Source organism: Girardinichthys multiradiatus, chromosome 15, assembly GCF_021462225.1.
Source record: "Girardinichthys multiradiatus isolate DD_20200921_A chromosome 15, DD_fGirMul_XY1, whole genome shotgun sequence".
NCBI lineage: Eukaryota > Metazoa > Chordata > Actinopteri > Cyprinodontiformes > Goodeidae > Girardinichthys > Girardinichthys multiradiatus.
The window spans coordinates 17,100,067-17,117,148 of NC_061808.1; the positions used below are offsets into that span (position 1 = coordinate 17,100,067).

General features: G+C 37.3%; 1 protein-coding gene across 2 annotated transcripts; it reads left to right on the forward strand.

Moving 5' to 3' along the window:
* The first annotated feature begins 224 nt into the window (after positions 1-224).
* On the forward strand, positions 225-16,336 carry ak9 (adenylate kinase 9). Of its 2 annotated transcripts, none has more exons than XM_047387153.1 (34): positions 225-547; positions 1,000-1,063; positions 1,144-1,196; positions 1,301-1,397; positions 1,512-1,624; positions 1,804-1,956; positions 2,249-2,371; positions 3,360-3,434; positions 3,523-3,624; positions 3,783-3,922; positions 4,020-4,342; positions 4,427-4,545; positions 4,818-4,965; positions 5,047-5,146; positions 5,240-5,304; positions 5,934-6,122; positions 8,469-8,605; positions 8,748-8,951; positions 9,041-9,316; positions 9,446-9,564; positions 10,913-11,132; positions 11,252-11,320; positions 11,411-11,614; positions 11,749-11,967; positions 12,117-12,333; positions 12,423-12,624; positions 13,855-14,001; positions 14,123-14,340; positions 14,433-14,629; positions 14,781-14,950; positions 15,039-15,137; positions 15,572-15,674; positions 15,759-15,873; positions 15,981-16,336. In XM_047387153.1, the coding sequence occupies exons 1-34, from the start codon at positions 455-457 to the stop codon at positions 16,175-16,177; spliced, it is 5,070 nt and encodes a 1,689-aa protein (XP_047243109.1). In that variant the 5' UTR covers positions 225-454; the 3' UTR covers positions 16,178-16,336. The 2 variants fall into 2 exon arrangements, with proteins under 2 accessions (XP_047243109.1, XP_047243110.1); XM_047387154.1 differs by having other exon boundaries at positions 5,050-5,146.
* The last annotated feature ends 746 nt before the right edge of the window (positions 16,337-17,082 follow it).

Sequence of the window (17,082 nt, forward strand, 5' to 3'; positions counted from 1 at the left end):
GAAAACGCGAGAAGGAAAGACTTAGTATCCATCTTAGTATTTATGTGGGTTGTGTTTTTGTCTTTGTCTTTGTCTTTGTAAACCCTCACATTACAGAAAATCCCCAAAAATATATTCCAAAATGTTTAGTATTAAAAGTTGCAATAGTACCAAATGGCTTGCTAAAACATACAGCAACTTACGTCGCCCTTACACGCTCTGAGTTTGAGTCTCTATGACAACCGCCAGCCAGCTGCTTAGTTACTCCTAAAATGTCATCGTTAATCTTCGTTACCTAGAATTAATATAGATAGAAAGAGTTATACGGGGATTTATGATACGAGTCAGTACTTTATGTACTTTTATTGATACTGAACAGTTAAACGTGGGACAGTTAATGTGGTTACAAATGGAAACTGTCTTCTTTGAAAGTATTTTATTGTAGTGTTCATAACTCTCCGTTCGACGAGCTAAAATGGACGCTTTGGTTGACAATCTAATAGAAGACGAAGCTGAGAGAGAGGGTCTACTTGCTAAACCCACCTGCTTCATTATATTTGGAAGACCAGTAAGTTCTCTGAGATAACTACACTTAGGTAGATTTACTATCTGCGAGTACAATGTTTAGTCAAAAAACTGTTTTTTATACATTAGTTAATAAATATAACAAAGAGATTAACAGCTTAAAAACCGTTTATGTCAATATAATTACTTGATTAATTACAATATATTATTTATGAATAGATTTAATTATTAGACTGATTTGCCTAGCCCATGAAAAACTAAGGAAACTAAAAACTAAGGAAAATAGAGGTGAGGAATGTTTCTCTCACTTGAAAAAGTTATTTGCTGCAGGTGATTATAGTTAGCATTATCATCTAACACTGTTCATAAGAGATTAATTTGAACTGTAGCAACAAATCAAAGTTTGAACTTAACATTTTAATATATAAAACAATTTTTGCAAAGTCAAGACTAAGAATTATTTTGATCCTAATCTCAATGTCCTTATTGTGACAGGGTGTTGGGAAATCAACCTTGGCCAAAAACATTGCAGAATCCTGGAAGTGTATCCTAATTGACGGTATGTCCTTCTTGGAAATGTTCGTATTCATATTTGTATGTACAGCAGTTGAAAAAGTTTTGCTTTTAAAAATATTTCAGATACTGATCTGCTCGACACACACATTAAAAACAAAACTAAGGAAGGAACAGAGGTAAGAGACATTTGATAATTTTTCAGAAAACAAAATTCAATGACGTGTATTACTTTGGCTCAAAACTAATATAATGTCCGTGTTGCATTTTCAAATCATTTCAGCTTCTGAGCATCTTATCTGAAGGGAAAAGTATCCCAGATGATGTGGTTTTGCAGCTGATTCTTGCAAGGCTTAACTTGCCTGATGTTGAGCACTATGGTAAACTGTGTTCGAATACTTTAACTATCAAAGTTCTGTATGTACTTTTAGCTAATTTTATGAAAGCAGCATGGAGGTTGTGCCTTTGTTTGATCATTTACATGTTATATACAGGCTATGTGCTGAGCTGCCTGCCATTTATATTGGAGGACTCCCTAAAGATCTGCAATCAGATTAAACTGATCAGAAACCTCAAGCTAACGCCAGATTTCATCATTAACATCAAGGTCAAATTCCTAGATGTTGGAAGTTGTTTCTTGTTCTGTAGCTATTTTATAAATTGTTATTTGTAGTTTACACAAGTAATCAATGTGCTATGAAAATACATTTTTAAAATTCAAATAATTTCAAAAATTCTCCTCTGATTTACTGATATAATTTGAGAAGATGTCCCGTCCTTGAACAGTGTGCAGACAAGGACCTAGTCCAAAGGCTGTCAGGTCTGAAGCAACATCCAGTGAGTGGGCAGCTATACAGCAGGGATCAGTGGAAACAGGAAGAGGTGTGCAGCAGGAGGGAGAAGGTCAGGGGTCAGGAAGTGGACGATGACGAGGAGCAGGTACTCACTGTACAAAAACGTCCTACTTTCTAACCTTTAGTTCTTATTTTTCCAGCCCTACCTCCTGTTGTTGTTTCATCAAATCATAACTGTCCTAACTTTTTTGTTTTTCATTCACTTTGATTTCAAACCATTTTTATCATTTTTTTACAAACACAAATAAAATAAGTTGAGCCAAGACTGTTATAGTAACTAAATGTGTAGACAACAATAAACTTCAACCTTAAGTGGAATAGAAAAGAATCTACTTAAAAGCAAAATTCTAATGCACTGGTTTCTTTTATTTATTCAGGCTGAGGAGGAAGACCTCTCTAAGGATAATATTGACCAAATGGTGTGGACACCAGAAAACCTGCCCAGAAATGCATTTGCCAGAATCAACACGTACCAGGACAACCTGCTGAGACCATTGGAGGCAAGTTAGGATGGTCTTGTAATTTCCAAACTAACTCATACACAGAAATAAAGCATTGTAATTCCTTTGATTTGGGACAGAGGTGTGTTTTGAACAGCAGACATTTTGTGTTCCACTTTTGTACCCTGGACACAAAGAATGCTCTTTTTAAAAACTGCCATAAGAATACTATGTCTTGATTTTTCTTTTTGAAAGTATGCTATTATTAGCTTGAAGTACTTGCCATGTATGTAAAATATTCATGAATTTTCAGAATTTGTAACTTCTTAAATTTCAGTTTTAGTGGTTAATCTGTCCTTTTTTAACACAAAAGGGCTTTTATGTAAGTCTGAGCGTGCAAAGCTGACAGCAACAGTGATTCTGATCATTTTTATTTTTAATGCAGTCATTTGTAAATTGCTCTGCTTGGGTCCCTTGGAGACAAAACATACACTTTTAAAGATTGCAACAGAAACAATTATTATGTCTGAAAATATTTTTTTCCACTTGTATTTAACAATGCCATTATTAACTTGAGTCCTCAAGGTTAATTAATTTTCTGAATTTCTAACCACATAAATGCCTTTTTTAGAGATTAAAGTTTTTTTTTTAAACACACAAAAAGTAGATTTTTTTCCCATCCCCAAAAATGAATATTATACCTGAAATGGGCAAAGTGTACACCGCTTGTTCGCTGCTGGCGGTGCTCCATTTTTCGATACTTGCTCAATCCCTGCGAAGATTAAGTGGGTATAGAAAAATGGAAACAAAGATTGCTCTGCTCTATTATCTTTGAAAGGCATATGAAAGACTGAATGAAAAAATCCTAACAGATAAAAATGTATCACAATATGCACAACCTGGACAAATTTGTTACAATTTGCATCAACAAAGGTTGTGCGAGAACAAAATAAAAATAAAAAACTCAATCAAATGTTCAGGAACCAAGGAGGGCAATAAAAAGACTTCTTTGAATAAATATGTTTGGTATTACTTGACATTTTTCCAGGACTATATGGCAGAACACAACCCCCTCTATCTTTTAGAGCTGGATGGAAATGATACACTTGAAGAGCTACACTTGGTAAAGAGAAAAATTTATATATAAGAAAGTTCACCAACGGATGTTTTCGGTGACCTGACTGTGGATTATTTCTATTTTTGCCTTTCAGTCTGTGATGACTCGTCTTGAAACTATGGCTATAAAGCGTGTCGCTGTTCCAATCCTCCTCAGTCAATATGTTGATGAAGAACTCCCCGACACCATTGACACGGTATGGCCATTCTCACAGTTTCTTTCTTTCTTTTATTAATTTACTTACTACTTATCAATTGCATATATGTTTGTGGAGTCTTTAAACACTCATTCTGTAATGGAACTGCAACAAATTTAACTTGAATCAGTGATATCAGTTGTTTATCGTTTTTACAGGAATACCTTCTGAGATTTATGTCCACCATCAGAACCGCGGCCCCTGGCTTTGGGTGGAGAAGAAGCCGCTGGGGTAGAACTTGTCCTGTTGCTCTGAAGGAGGGCAAGATTATTCCAGGAAAGCCAGAATTGTCTGTGGGGTGAGTGGTCTTTAATAAATTATTCCCCCTAGAATGACTGTCTTATCTCTCCAATTGTGATTCGATAGAAACGTTTCCCCTCTCAACCACTATACAGCTTCCAGGACAAGCTGTACATACTTTCATCTCAGGAGGCCTACCAGAAGTTTGTCACAAATCCACGCAGGTATCTACTGCCTCCAATTCCAAGGCCCCCTTGCAGGGTTTCCATCATTGGCCCTTCTCAGGCTGGAAAGAGCACCATGTGCAGTCTTCTGGCTCGACACTATGGTGCAGTGGATCTCAACTTAGAGGAGCTGTCACGGCCTCTTCTAGCCAAGGCTGAACTGGAAAGGCTTGATAAAATCAAAGAGGAGACTACACAAGCTGCTATAGCGAAACTCAAAATGAAGATGGAGCAAGATGGTGAAAAAACTTTGGGCAAGTTAGGCTTCATCTCTAACTTCAGATTTTCACATAAAACATTATCCTTGCAAATATATTTAAATTATGTGTTTTTCTCAGTGGCAGAGGATCATCCAGACGTTGGGGCCCTGGTGCCTGATGGTGTTGAGGAAGCCAAACAAATGAGCCCATCTCCCATTGAAATGTATGCTGATGTGCTGAAGAAGCACATAAAAGAGGTTAGTTTCAGGTTTGATATTTGCAGTGAGTGTGTTGTTATTTGTAATTCTTATTCCCCCTCCATTTATTCTATATTAAGATAATGTAAGAGTACTGACTTTATTTTTCTTAATCCTGAAAAGCAATGTATTTTACTAGTTGAATTTTATAACATTCTTAGGAAAACTCTGCAATGCAAACAGACAAAACACCAATATATTCATAATGTCACCCTATATTTATAAGTCCAAGTAGTTATATTATTGTTAAGCTAAAAACGTTGGTGTCACAGATTGAGGTGATGGACTCCAATGCCAATGCCAGAACTGGATGGGTGCTTGACAACTTTCCCAAGAACCTTTCCGAAATGGATGTCTTAGCACAAACTGGAATCCTGCCGGACACAATCATCTGTCTGAGAGACAGCGATAGACATCAGGGTAAGGGCATAATAACTGCATTTGCTTTCTCCACTTTTAGCTTTAAAACATGTCTTCCACTTCATTATATGTTGTGTAAAGCAGTTTTGAAGAGAGTTTATGAGAAGAATAAGGAAAAAGTGAACAAAGCCATCGAGAAGAGATTACAGGACGAACTGTCTCAGAGAAACAAAAAAGACTTGTAAGTTCAGACTCAGTTGGCCTTCTGCAGTTAAGAATATTTAAAAAATTTTTTCAAATTACTTATTTTTTGCTTCATTCTTTCCTACTTCAGAAATCAAAAGGAGCAGGAATCAGAGACACAGTCAAACCTAGAGATGGTTGTTGAGGAGGCAGATGGTATTATGTTTCCATACTCCTGTAAAACCTGTGAATGTCGTATATTTATCTCCTCCAAGGAGGTTATGTTTTCAATTGAGTTTGTTTGTCCGTCTGTGCATGTGTTAGCAACTTTACGTTAAAAGTTACTGTCAAATTCGTATGAATTTTTTTTTTTTTACCAGAGATGTGTCTTAGACCACATTTAAAGCTAAAGATGTACAACTAACGCCAGATTTTAGCTGGTTTGGTAAGGTGCTAACAGATTTTGAACTAACAGTGATATAAATTTTAAACCAAGTGCTAGTGGTATGTTCTCACTGTCAAATAAATCAATAACAAGAAAGTGTAGATGTAAACATTTGTTGTTTCTTTCACTAAATTAGAGCTCACTTTACCAAGTAGGAATCTATGGGGTCAGTGACCCTATATCGTGATATACTAATGTCTAGTAGACCCTGACTGAATAAATGAAACTGTTGTTTTGTAATTATTTGGATTAATCAAGCAATAAAAAAACTGTTTCTAAACTACTATTTGTAAAAACATATAATTTGATTTCTATAGTGAAAAAAGTCAACAAAATCACAAATGTTAAAAATGTAAAACTGACTTCTTCCCTTCTTTTACTCTGTGTGGTAAACCTGCAGCACTACCGGATGATTTGGATTTGGGCTATCCCAACATTCCGGAGATGAAAGAGTATGAAGAGCAAATCCAGCTGTTTGAGGGGGAATGGGAGCACATGCAGCCCAGTTTAACAGTTAACAACTTCAGCCTCGAAATTGGGAGTAAGAGCCCTGAGGACTTGCTTCTAGAAATCGTCCAAAACATGGAGAGTGAGTGTAAAAACCAGTTTTGAGTCACCACAATTAACATTTATGTTTTACCTTTTAATTTCTAATTATAGTGCTGCAAAAAAGCATTTGTCCCTTTACATATTTCCACTTTGTGGCTTTTTGTCCCCCTGAAATATTTCAAATCATCAAAACTTTTATATTCAAAGGATAACCTTAGTAAATACAAAAAGTATTTATTCAAATTATGATTTCATTTATTGAAAGGAAAAAAGCTATTCTAAACAATCTGACCCTGTGTGAAAAATTAATTTCCTAACATGTTTTTGATTATGCTACTACCATCAAGCATTAGAAATAACTTTTTTCACATCGTTTTTTTATTCTGTAAAAGAGTTTTTGATCATTAACAACCTGTTTAAGTTTATGTAACAGCATCTAAGTCAGATTTATTTAACAAGGCCACTCTAAAATCTTCATTTTGAGCCATTCAGAGGTGGACTTGCTGTTGTGTTTTGAATCATTGTTCTGCTGCATAGCCCAAGTTTGCTTGAGTTTAAGTTCACAAATGGATCCCCAAACATTCTCCTTTTGGATTTTCTATTAGGGAGTAGAATAAACGGTTCACTTACAGCAAGTTGTCCAGGTCCTAAAACAGTAAAGCAGCCCCATACCATCACACTGCCACCATGTTTAATTTATATTACGATAATCTGTATTTAAAATGCTGTGCTTTCTTTTGAGAAATCAGAATCAGAATCAGCTTTATTGCCAAGTTCGTGCATACAAACAAGGAATTTGACTCCGGTACACTTTGCTCTTTGGTTTTGTTTTTGCATTACAGAATATACAAATTTACAATGTACAATATACACATATATAATAAAAAGGTGCATTTGCAACATCTGTTTGCTGTTGTTTTGTACTCTATTGAATGTTCAACAGAGAAACAGCCTGGGGGAAGAAACTGTCTCTGTGGCGGCTGGTTTTAGTAAACAGTGCTCTGTAGCGGCAGCCTGAAGGTAAAACTCTAAACAGTTTATGTGCAGGGTGTGTGGGGTCTGCAGAGATTTTAGCAGCTCTTTTCCTGACCCTAGACCTGTATAAGTCCTGGATGGAGGGAAGGTCAGCTCTGATTATTCTCTCTGCAGTCCTGATTGTTCGTTGCAGTCTGGACCTGTCCTGTTTTGTGGATGAGCCAAACCACACTGAGATGGATGAAAACAGGACAGATTGAATGATGGCAGTGTAGAAGATGACTAACAGCTCCTGTGGAAGGTTGAACTTCTTGAGTTGCCTCAGGAAGTACAGTCTCTGCTGAGCCTTCTTTCGAACAGTGTCTATGTGTGAAGACCATCTCAGGTCCTCAGACATGGTGGTTCCTAAGAACCTGAAGTGGTCCACGGCCGATACAGTGTTGTTGAGGATGGTGAGGGGGGTGTATGGGGGTGGTGTTCTCCGAAAGTCCACCACCATTTCCACAGTCTTGAGTGGGTTCAGTTCAAGGTAGTTCTGACTACACCAGTGTACCAGCCGATCCACCTGCTGTCTGTATGCAGACTCATCACCGTCCTGGATCAGTCCAATGACAGTGGTGTCGTCTGCAAACTTAAGGAGTTTCACGGACGAGTCCGATGAGGTGCAGTCATGTGAAACAAGCCGTTGTGTTTGGTTTGGTGCGCCTTGGTTTTGGCTTTAGAGCGCTTCAATGGATGCTATTTTTGCTCAGTAAAACATAAACATTGATCATAACTGAAGCAAGTAAGACCTGCAGTTCTTTTAATGTTGTTCTGGGTTCTTCCGTGACCTCCTGGATAAGTCAGCGGTGCACTTTATGAGTAATTTTAGTAGTCTAGCCACTCCTCTTCCATGTGTTCTCCATTTGTGGATAATTGCATTGTGGTTCACAAAGCCAAATAAATGACATTGTATCCATTCCCAGACTTACATGTCACTGACTTTGTTTCCTATATGTTCTTAAAGTTCTTTATATTCCGGCATGATGTGTTGCTTTTTAAGATTATTTAGTCTACTTCATGTTGTCAGAAAGGTTCTATTTAAGTGATTTCTTCACTGCACAAGTCTGACACTAATCAGGCCTGAGTGAAATTGGACCCAACTATTCAACAAATGTGTAAAATCAGTTTAGTCTGGATTAAACAGGGGAGGCAATCCCTTTCTCACATAAAGCCAGGTTGGTTTGGACAGCTTGTTTCCCTTATAAACAAACTCATTAGTAAAAAACACTTTTTACTTAAATGTTATATTTTCTGATATTGACATTTGTTTGAAAATCTGAAACATTTAAGTGTGATTAAAAGCAGAAATAGAGGAAATCTGAGAGAAAACAAACACTTTTTCACAACACTGTCTATGCTTTCTCTTTAGAACCATTTCAGTATGTGGCTTGGGAGCTGTCTACGTTTGACCTGGATGAGGAGGAAGAACATACTGAGGCCTTAGCTGCATTTGAGAGAGAAGAGGAAGATAGCAGTGACAATAAAACAGAAAAGGAAGACGATGAGGTTAGGATACTGACAAAACATTTTCGTTTAATATTAACATTACAAAGCTTAAAAGTTTAAGATGTAGGTCTCATGTTTTATAGATACGTGTTTTGTTTTTAACAATCTGTAATAAATATCTTTGTTCAACCAATGGTTACAGTGGGAATCAACCATTCAAAGGTTGTTAGGCGATACCAAGCATTTCTGCCCTGTTGCCTTACAAAACAACAATGTCCTTTGGCCGTCTACTGACAACATTTCTGCCAAGTACCGCGAACGGACTTATTACTTCTCCACCCTAGAGGCAAGAGAGTCCTTCCTCCAAAATCCTGCACAATTTGTTGCACAAAGAGAGCCCCTTCAGGTAAAAGCAGACAGAAAGAGAAGTGAAACAGTGTATTTATAAGATGAAGATACAATCTCTTACATGTCACTATTTTCCTCCTATGTAAGCCTCCTGCCTTGCGAATCTTTTTGCTTGGCACTAGGGGGTCAGGCAAGTCAACTCATGGTGAATGGCTTGCACAGAAACTTGGGCTATTCCATATTCAGTTCAGAGAGCAACTCCAAATGCAGATCATAGCCAAGACAAGTAAGCTGGTTCCTCGTGCTGATGAGATTGTGCTCCTCGAGAGTGACTTGGAGCATCTGGCGACCCTAATAAAGGAAGAAATGCTGGGAGACGATAAGGAAGTGGAAAATACGTCTAGCAACATGAGCAACATTGAGGTTTGCTTTATATTTTTAGCCAATGCATGATTTGTGGTTCTTCCCTTAAGTTTTAGAAGGGAGTGATTTATTGTAAAATTAAAATATTTGTACATAACTGTTGTGCTTTTGGTTTTGTATTTACAACAGGAGGAGGTTATGACTAATGAAGAATTAGCCATCAAAGCCTACCTATCCCATGGAGAGGCACTAAGTCCACATATTTTGGATATGATTGTTTCACCTTACTTTAAAGAAGAACCATACATGTAATCATTTAATCATTACCAGACATTCTTCATCTTAGCTTATACTTTTCCTGAAAGTGGAACCTGAACCCACCCATCCATCCATCCATCCATCCATCTATCCATCCATCCATCCATCTCTGTTGTATTTCCAGATACATAAAACATCGGGCATAACTACAAACTGAAGTTAATACTTTAAAATGGACTGACAACTGGGAATTTTAGTTCAGAAAACTATGACATTTTGACATGTAAAATAAGCAGGAACCCTTAAATGCAAAGAAGGTTACAAGCTTACTGTTATTCCATTGTAGATGACAGCAGAAGTTCATTTGGGACTATTCTTATTAACATGGTGAAGAGGACTGTGTTTGGACAAAATTGGGGACTATGGTTTCCAAGGCTTCATGAACATTAGGTTGGGTGCCATGCAGGTCAGGTGACAGGCAAGGGCAGGGACCTTAGTAAATTAATCCCAGCTTCGTTATTTGTCATTTGGGAGTTACCTTAGGCCCTGTCCACACTAAACCAGATACTTTGCGAAAAAGATTTTTCTCCATTTGCACCTCTGGAGATTTTTTTAACATTTTCCAAAGTAGGGATTTTCTAAAACCATATTTGCGTTGTATATGTATGAAATGGACATGTGGGTTTAAAAAAAAAAAGTAAAAAATTAATTGAGGCACACTGTGCACTTGCCTAATCTGGCTTCATGTGGTTAAAACTACATCAACAGTAAAGTCAGTTTATTGTTTTCTTCCTACATCTGTCCCATTTGTTCTGAAGCTTTGAAGCTCTGAAACTTTAAATGTAAGTTAAATAGCTTAATGACTCAGAGAAAAGGTTAACTGTTAAAGAAAACAAGGGTTACACCGTGCTCAGAATCTTCTTTTAAATGTAGTTAATGTAACATTACTGTCATCTGCTGGTAAATCAAAGGTAATACAGCGTTTTACGTGTGTTTGAAGACCTCCAAGACAATGAAGACAGAGTTTTTGTTTTTTGTCAGTTGTAGTGTACCTTGGCCTTAGTTTGAAATAAAAACTCAGAATAATTAAAATACTTAAAATATTATGTCTAGAAAAAACAAATGTAATCTTTTAGAAAATCTAAACCACATTTATTTTAAACAAGCATAGACAAGACTGCATATTGACAGTGACTTTGGGCAGTTATAAAAAATACAAACATGTTTTAGATAAAGATATAACATCCTTAATTATTAGCTAGTTGAAGGCAGTAGCTTAGCTAACACACAAAGTCGCATGTGGAGATGCGCCTTCTTATTTTACATTCTTAGTATAACTTGTTTGGTTACAGTAAACACTTAAAATATTTTTTCCATAAAATATTAGCTACTGTCTAGGTCTACAGGTTTCATTTTGGAGGGCTTCCCCGAAGATCCTGAGCAGGTGGAGTACATGTTGGAGCGACAGTTGTTCCCTGATGTTGTTGTTGTCCTGGAAGTTGAAGCTACAGATGTCCAAAAGCGCTTGTTGCCAACCTACCTTGAGAAGTGGCGTGACCTCTACAGCAAGTATGAAGAACAGTTAAAACTTCTGCGTCATCTGCGCAAAATAAATCGAGTAAGAATGTGACTTTAATTGTTGTGTTAGCAGATTTTAAAAAACGTTTTCATTAAGAATCATTTCTGCAGTTCATTATAATAGTATTTAACTCATTTGGTTTTATTGTTTTGACGTAGGAGGAAAAGATTTCTAAGAGAAGGGCTGAGCTCATGGAAGAGCAAGGCACTAATGAATCCAGATTCACAGTAAGCTAACTCAAAATAACCTTATTGTCACATTTTTATTTCTAAACAATCTTCAATTCTCTAAATTTAAACAAATAATTTCGGCACCAGATGAGAAAAGATGATGAAGATGAGGATGAGGATGAGAACAACATAAAGGATGAAATAGAGGCTGTGCTGGAGGTGGAATTTCCTGAAGAAGACAAACTTGAGGAAATGGAAAATGAGGAGACCGAAAATGCAGCGGTTGAGAGGATCCAGGAGGAAATACAAGACCGTTTTGAAAAAGATGCAACTAACCTTGTCACTGTTGCGGTATGAATATACCAATCCTTTAAGGACCAATAAGTGGGAAGCAAATGTCTACTCTGGCGTGTTTCAGGGCAAGATTCTAACATCGTTGTATTTTTTTTAATGGGCTTCTGAGATTACTTGTGTTATATTCTCAGGAACTGCTCAGTGGAAATAACTTACCCAAACTGGTATTCAACACATCTCGCAAGCTCAGGATAATCCAGTATGATCTGCTCCAGAAAATCCAGCCCCTGGTGGCGAACAGGGAGTCCCTTTTCCAAACAAGCCAGCCCACCTCATGCAAACTTGCACAAAAGCTGCTGCTCTCCTCCTATAAGCTTCACAGTGCCTTTGGCTGTTGGGACCCTGTCCAGGTTGGCATGATTAAGAAATTTAGGAATAACAGCTGTGTTTCAAAAGATTCTGAAAAGGATTTGAAGTACATGTATATCTATTTCTATTTTGAGAACTGAAACTGACTTATTTCCTGTGTTGTAACATTTGTTTTTTGTGTGGAACCCAGCGATACAAAGAGAAGGACACCATTCAGCCAATACAGTGGCCTCTCAACACTACATATCCTCTGCTCCTCAGCCAATATATCTACTTTTTTGGGTCAAAGGAAAACCGCAACACATTTATGCTAAACCCTTTAAAATACCTTCGACAGCCAAAGCCCACACCTACCCTCCCAGTAAAAATAGCAGTGGCTGGACCTCCGAAGTCTGGAAAAACCACTGGTAAGACTCAAGGCAGCTCTAAATGATCCTCAATTGAGAAGGCAGCTTCAAATGACTTTTTCATTTTTGTTCATCATTTATGCCTGTAGTGGCGCAAATGTTTGCTGAAAAATATGGTTTGGCTCGGCTTTCCATTGGAGCAGCTATGCGTATGGTGTTGAACTATAAAAAGCACACGGATCTGGCTGTCCAGATGAGAAGGTATCTCACACAGGGCCTGGTTTTGCCTGATGAGCTGGCTATTCAGTGTCTGGAAGTGGCCCTCCTTAGCTCAGTGTGCAGCATTCGAGGGTGAGTTATCTGGTTTTTTACATTCATACAATCATATTATTTGAATTTACAGTTGCTTGATAATCATACTGCTTGAACTATTTTATTTTTACTATTTTATATTTTGTCATATTTTAGCTACAAACTTTCATGTATTTTAATGGAATTTCATGTGAAAGACCAACACAAAGAATCTCACATTTATGGAGAAAAAGGATACAAGTTTTTTCAATTAGAAATGTAAATAAAAGTCTCAAAAGTGTAGCGTGCATTTTTAGCCCTCCTAAATCAACACTTTATAGTCCATCTTTCACTGCAGTTACAGCTGCAAGTACTTTATGGTATGTCTCTACCAGTTTTGCACATCTATAGACTGATGTTCTGCCTATTGTCTTTGCAAAATAGCTCAAACTCAGTCAGACAGGATGCAGAGCATCTGTGAAAATCTATTTTCAAGTCTTGTCACAGATTCTCAGTTAAATTTAGGTCTGTGCTTTGACTGGGCCATTTTAACACATTAATAAGTTTTGATCTAAACCATTCTATTGTCACTTAGGCTTTGTGATTAGTGTCACTGTGCTACAGAGATGTGAACCTCCGAACCACTCTCAAGGCGGCTGAGAGTGGCTGCTACTCTTAACAGGTTTTCTTCCTGGGTTGTTTCGCTCTATCTGACCCTACTTTAAACTTCCACACAGCTTTTTCCATGAGTTGTCTGCTGTGTTCCTTGGTCTTCATGATGCAGTTTGTTCACTGATGTTCTCAACAAACCACTGGGGCCTTCACAGAACCGCTGTATTTATACTGACATTAGATTGATCAGAGATAGACTCTATTTACTAATTAGGTGACTTCTCAAAGGAACTGGTTGCATTGTATTTTACGAAGTGGCACTAGGCCAAAGGAAAGTGAACACAAAAGAAGGCCACACATTTTACATTTTTATTTGTAAAAAATGTTAAAAAACATGTATCATTTTTTCTTTTACTTCACCATTATGCACTGCTCTATGTTGGTTTTACACATAAAATCCTAATAAAACACATTGACGTTTGTGGTAGTAACAATAAAATTTAGAAAAGGTCAAGGGGTATAAATAGTTTTGCAAGGCACTATAAGGGTAAAAAGTATTTACTTTTTTAAAATTAGAGTTTGAACAAGAAAAATATCTATTTTGATTTACAAATGAAAAAAACTGTCACCATTTCTAGTGAGTGTAAAAAGAAATGTCTGATTCATTTCATATTTCAGATATGTACTGGATGGCTTTCCGATGACTCTTAAACAGGCAGAACTCATGGAGGATCGGAGCATCATTCCCATGATAGTATTTGAGCTTGATCTGGAGACAGTGGAGATTCTTAAGAGAGGGCTTGTTGACAAGATGAACCCCAGCAAGTAAAACAGCCCTCGATATTACCAGTTATTTCCTTTAGATACTGCAAGTCTGGTAGCTGGCTGAAACAAGAAAATGAAAACCAAAACAAACCCTGCTCATGCTTTATTTTTCTTTATTTAGGCCTTACCTGATGCATGACAGCTCTGAGATCCTGCACAGTTGGGATTGTTCTTACAGGAAAGAAGTTGGACTTGTTAAGAAATGCTTCCAGGAACAGCATCAGAACTGGTTCGCAGTCGATGGCTTGAAAAGCAAATGGTGGATCTGGAAAAATATTTTAGGAGAAGTCAACATCAGCATGAAATGCATGCATTCTTACCTGGAGAGAAGACAAAGTGGTAAATGTTGGAAAAACTGGAATAAAATTACTAACGCTTAAAGATGCTTTTTGTGTATGCAACCCTTTAATACCATGCACTATTTTTAATAGGGAAAGCTGCCTGCATAAACAGGCTGTGCATCACACCCAAAGAGCTTGAATGTCGCCTTGGAGAGTTTGGCCATTACTGTCCTGTGTGCCTGGCCCTACATCACCACCTAGTGGATTGCTCAGAAACTGCAGCCTTGACTAATGCTGCTGAGTACAAAAGGCATTATTATCGATTATGTGGTGAAAACCATCTAGAGGTCATTGTACTAAATTTACATATTATTAATTACAAACAGATGGTTACATTCTTGCTTACACGTGTTTCTTGTGTTGAATTGTACGAACAATCAAAAACTGCTACAACAGTCTTGAAGAAAGCTAACAATTGTATTGTTCTCTTAACAACAGAATTTCCTCTCAACTCCTGACGAGTTTGTGGCACCTTGTTGTCCACAAAACCTCCCACAGCCCCACCTACTGCCAAGAAAGCTGACAGAGTTCCCGGTGAAAAACGAATTCCCAAAGCAGGCTGAAATGAAGAGCTTTTGTCCTGTCACTTACAAAGAAGGAAAGCAGAGGTATACATTCTAGTTGAAGATTATAATTCACAATACATAAAAAGGAGCTACTTTGTCACATCTTTAAGAACAAGTCATTTGTTTTCAGGTATGAAGCATTGGTTCGGGGAAAAATGGAATATGCAGTGGAATACAAGGGAAAACTCTACACTTTCGAGACAAAGCAGAAACAGGATATGTTTTTGAGGTACAAGTATCTGCTCTCATGCACATTTTTTCTGTGTTTACTTTCTGTCCCTCTTCTTTGTTTCAGGTCATCTAACAAATTGTATTACCAGACAAATATACCCTGAGTAAATACAAAAGGCAATTTTCAAATGATGATTCAGTTCATCAAGGGAAAACAGCTATCCAAGCTAACTTGGCCCGTTATGAAAAAACAATTGCCTATTCATCATTTACTCCAGGTATCTTTGTCTGATCTGAAATTATTATTATTTGAAACAGTCCAACAAGAGGGCAAAACAGAAGAAAATCTGTAACAGGGCAAATAAGTCTTTACATCCCTGTATGTCTGTTCATTTCTGAATAGAACAGTTACAGGTTTTGTTTTCTTCATACAGTACATAACAATAACAATAGGATTTAACATTTTGCCTTGGTGTATGTTAACATGTAAAGGACGCCTGAAACCTATTGGGACCAAAAGCTGCCCTGCAAGGTTCCTCCACTTTGTGAGCCTGTTCCCCTCACCTCCCTTCCAACACTGGGCTACCTGGAACAGGTTAGACACCTTAAAACTGTTTTAAAGTTCGATTTTTCATTGGCAGCACTAAATTGGCTTTGAGATGAAATGTTTTCTCTTTAGGGAGTGGCAGTAGCAGTGATTAAAGCCATGACAGCTGCTGGGTCTCTCAGGCCAAAGCACCCTTTTGTCAGTATAACAAGATCAGCTCTTCTATATGTGGCCTTTTATTTGAAAGGTGAGCAGAATGTCAAATTTGCAGTTAAATTAAATCATTAATCAAGTGTAAGGGCCAGTTATTATAATGACAAAAATTTTATTTCTTGTTTTGCTGTATTTTACAAGCTTTTAACCCCAAGGGCACAGACTATACTCGGCAAAAGTACAAGAAGAAGCTTGCATCATTCGAAGAGAACAGTGAGCTCATTCCGTACCTGAGTTCAGCAATGAGAGGGACCTACAAACCTCCCGGTGAACGTACCATAGATTTTGATTTTAAACTGAAGAGGTTTCTGGAACTGGGAGCCAGTGGTGCTCTGTAGCTACACCTTTTCCATTCTTTTCAGCACCGTCAGCAACAGTGTTGTACTGTGTGTGTGTGTGTTTGTGTTTCAACAAAACAGTGTAAAATTTTAAATGTGTAACTTCTTAAAAACTGTAATTAATGTGTAATAAATCATATTTCTCCTTAAACAAAAATATATTGGCTCAGCTATCCATACAACAAAGCATGTAAGCACCTGCTACAGATGTAACCAAATGTTTTTAATGAGGCTGGTTACCTCTAAGGAAAAGGGAACCAAAAGGGTTTACTGTGAAGAGTAAGACTGCACACAACTAAACCATTCATCGTTTGATGCAGAATTTCAGGAAGAGAGGTTAAATTGCTGTGAAGAAAGCATGCACAATGAGGCTGTGACTTTTGGATGCTGGTCTAGTGTCAAGATATGCAGAAAAAAAAGCAACCTCAGAAAGATTTGGTAAAGTTATTTTCTCTGATAAAGACTCATTCATAGCATTTGCAATATTTGGAAAAAAGGCTTTCCAAAATAAAAGGTGAACACCACCATGAGCTGACATGTTGGCAGTGATGCATCCCCTACCTTTAGACCAGGGGAGTGGGCTTACAATAAAAACAAAGAATTGGGTCAAAAATCCAGAAGCAATTTGATAATGAACAATGTTTTTTTCCAGCACAATGTCACAAGGCAGAGCTGATAACTAAGTGACTGAGAAATGAAAATATTAAGATGTGGGGCCAATAGACATTTCCCAAGATCTGAATTAATCCAAACCTGTTAATAATAGACTTGATGTATTTTTCAATGGAAGCCTCTGTAATGTGTGCCTTTTAAAAATCATTTGACTTCAGTAAAATATTGAAACATCTAGGAAAATAAATCTAACAATAAAGCAGTGTAGTTTGGGAAAAACAGAATTTCTGTCT

Bases quoted from the DNA above. Each gene is read 5' to 3' on its own strand.
- ak9 (XM_047387153.1), top strand. From the start codon at position 455: ATGGACGCTTTGGTTGACAATCTAATAGAAGACGAAGCTGAGAGAGAG. The intron at 1,625-1,803 runs GTCAAATTCCTA...GTCCTTGAACAG, and splicing joins ATTTCATCATTAACATCAAG to TGTGCAGACAAGGACCTAGT. The intron at 4,343-4,426 runs GCAAGTTAGGCT...TGTTTTTCTCAG, and splicing joins AGATGGTGAAAAAACTTTGG to TGGCAGAGGATCATCCAGAC.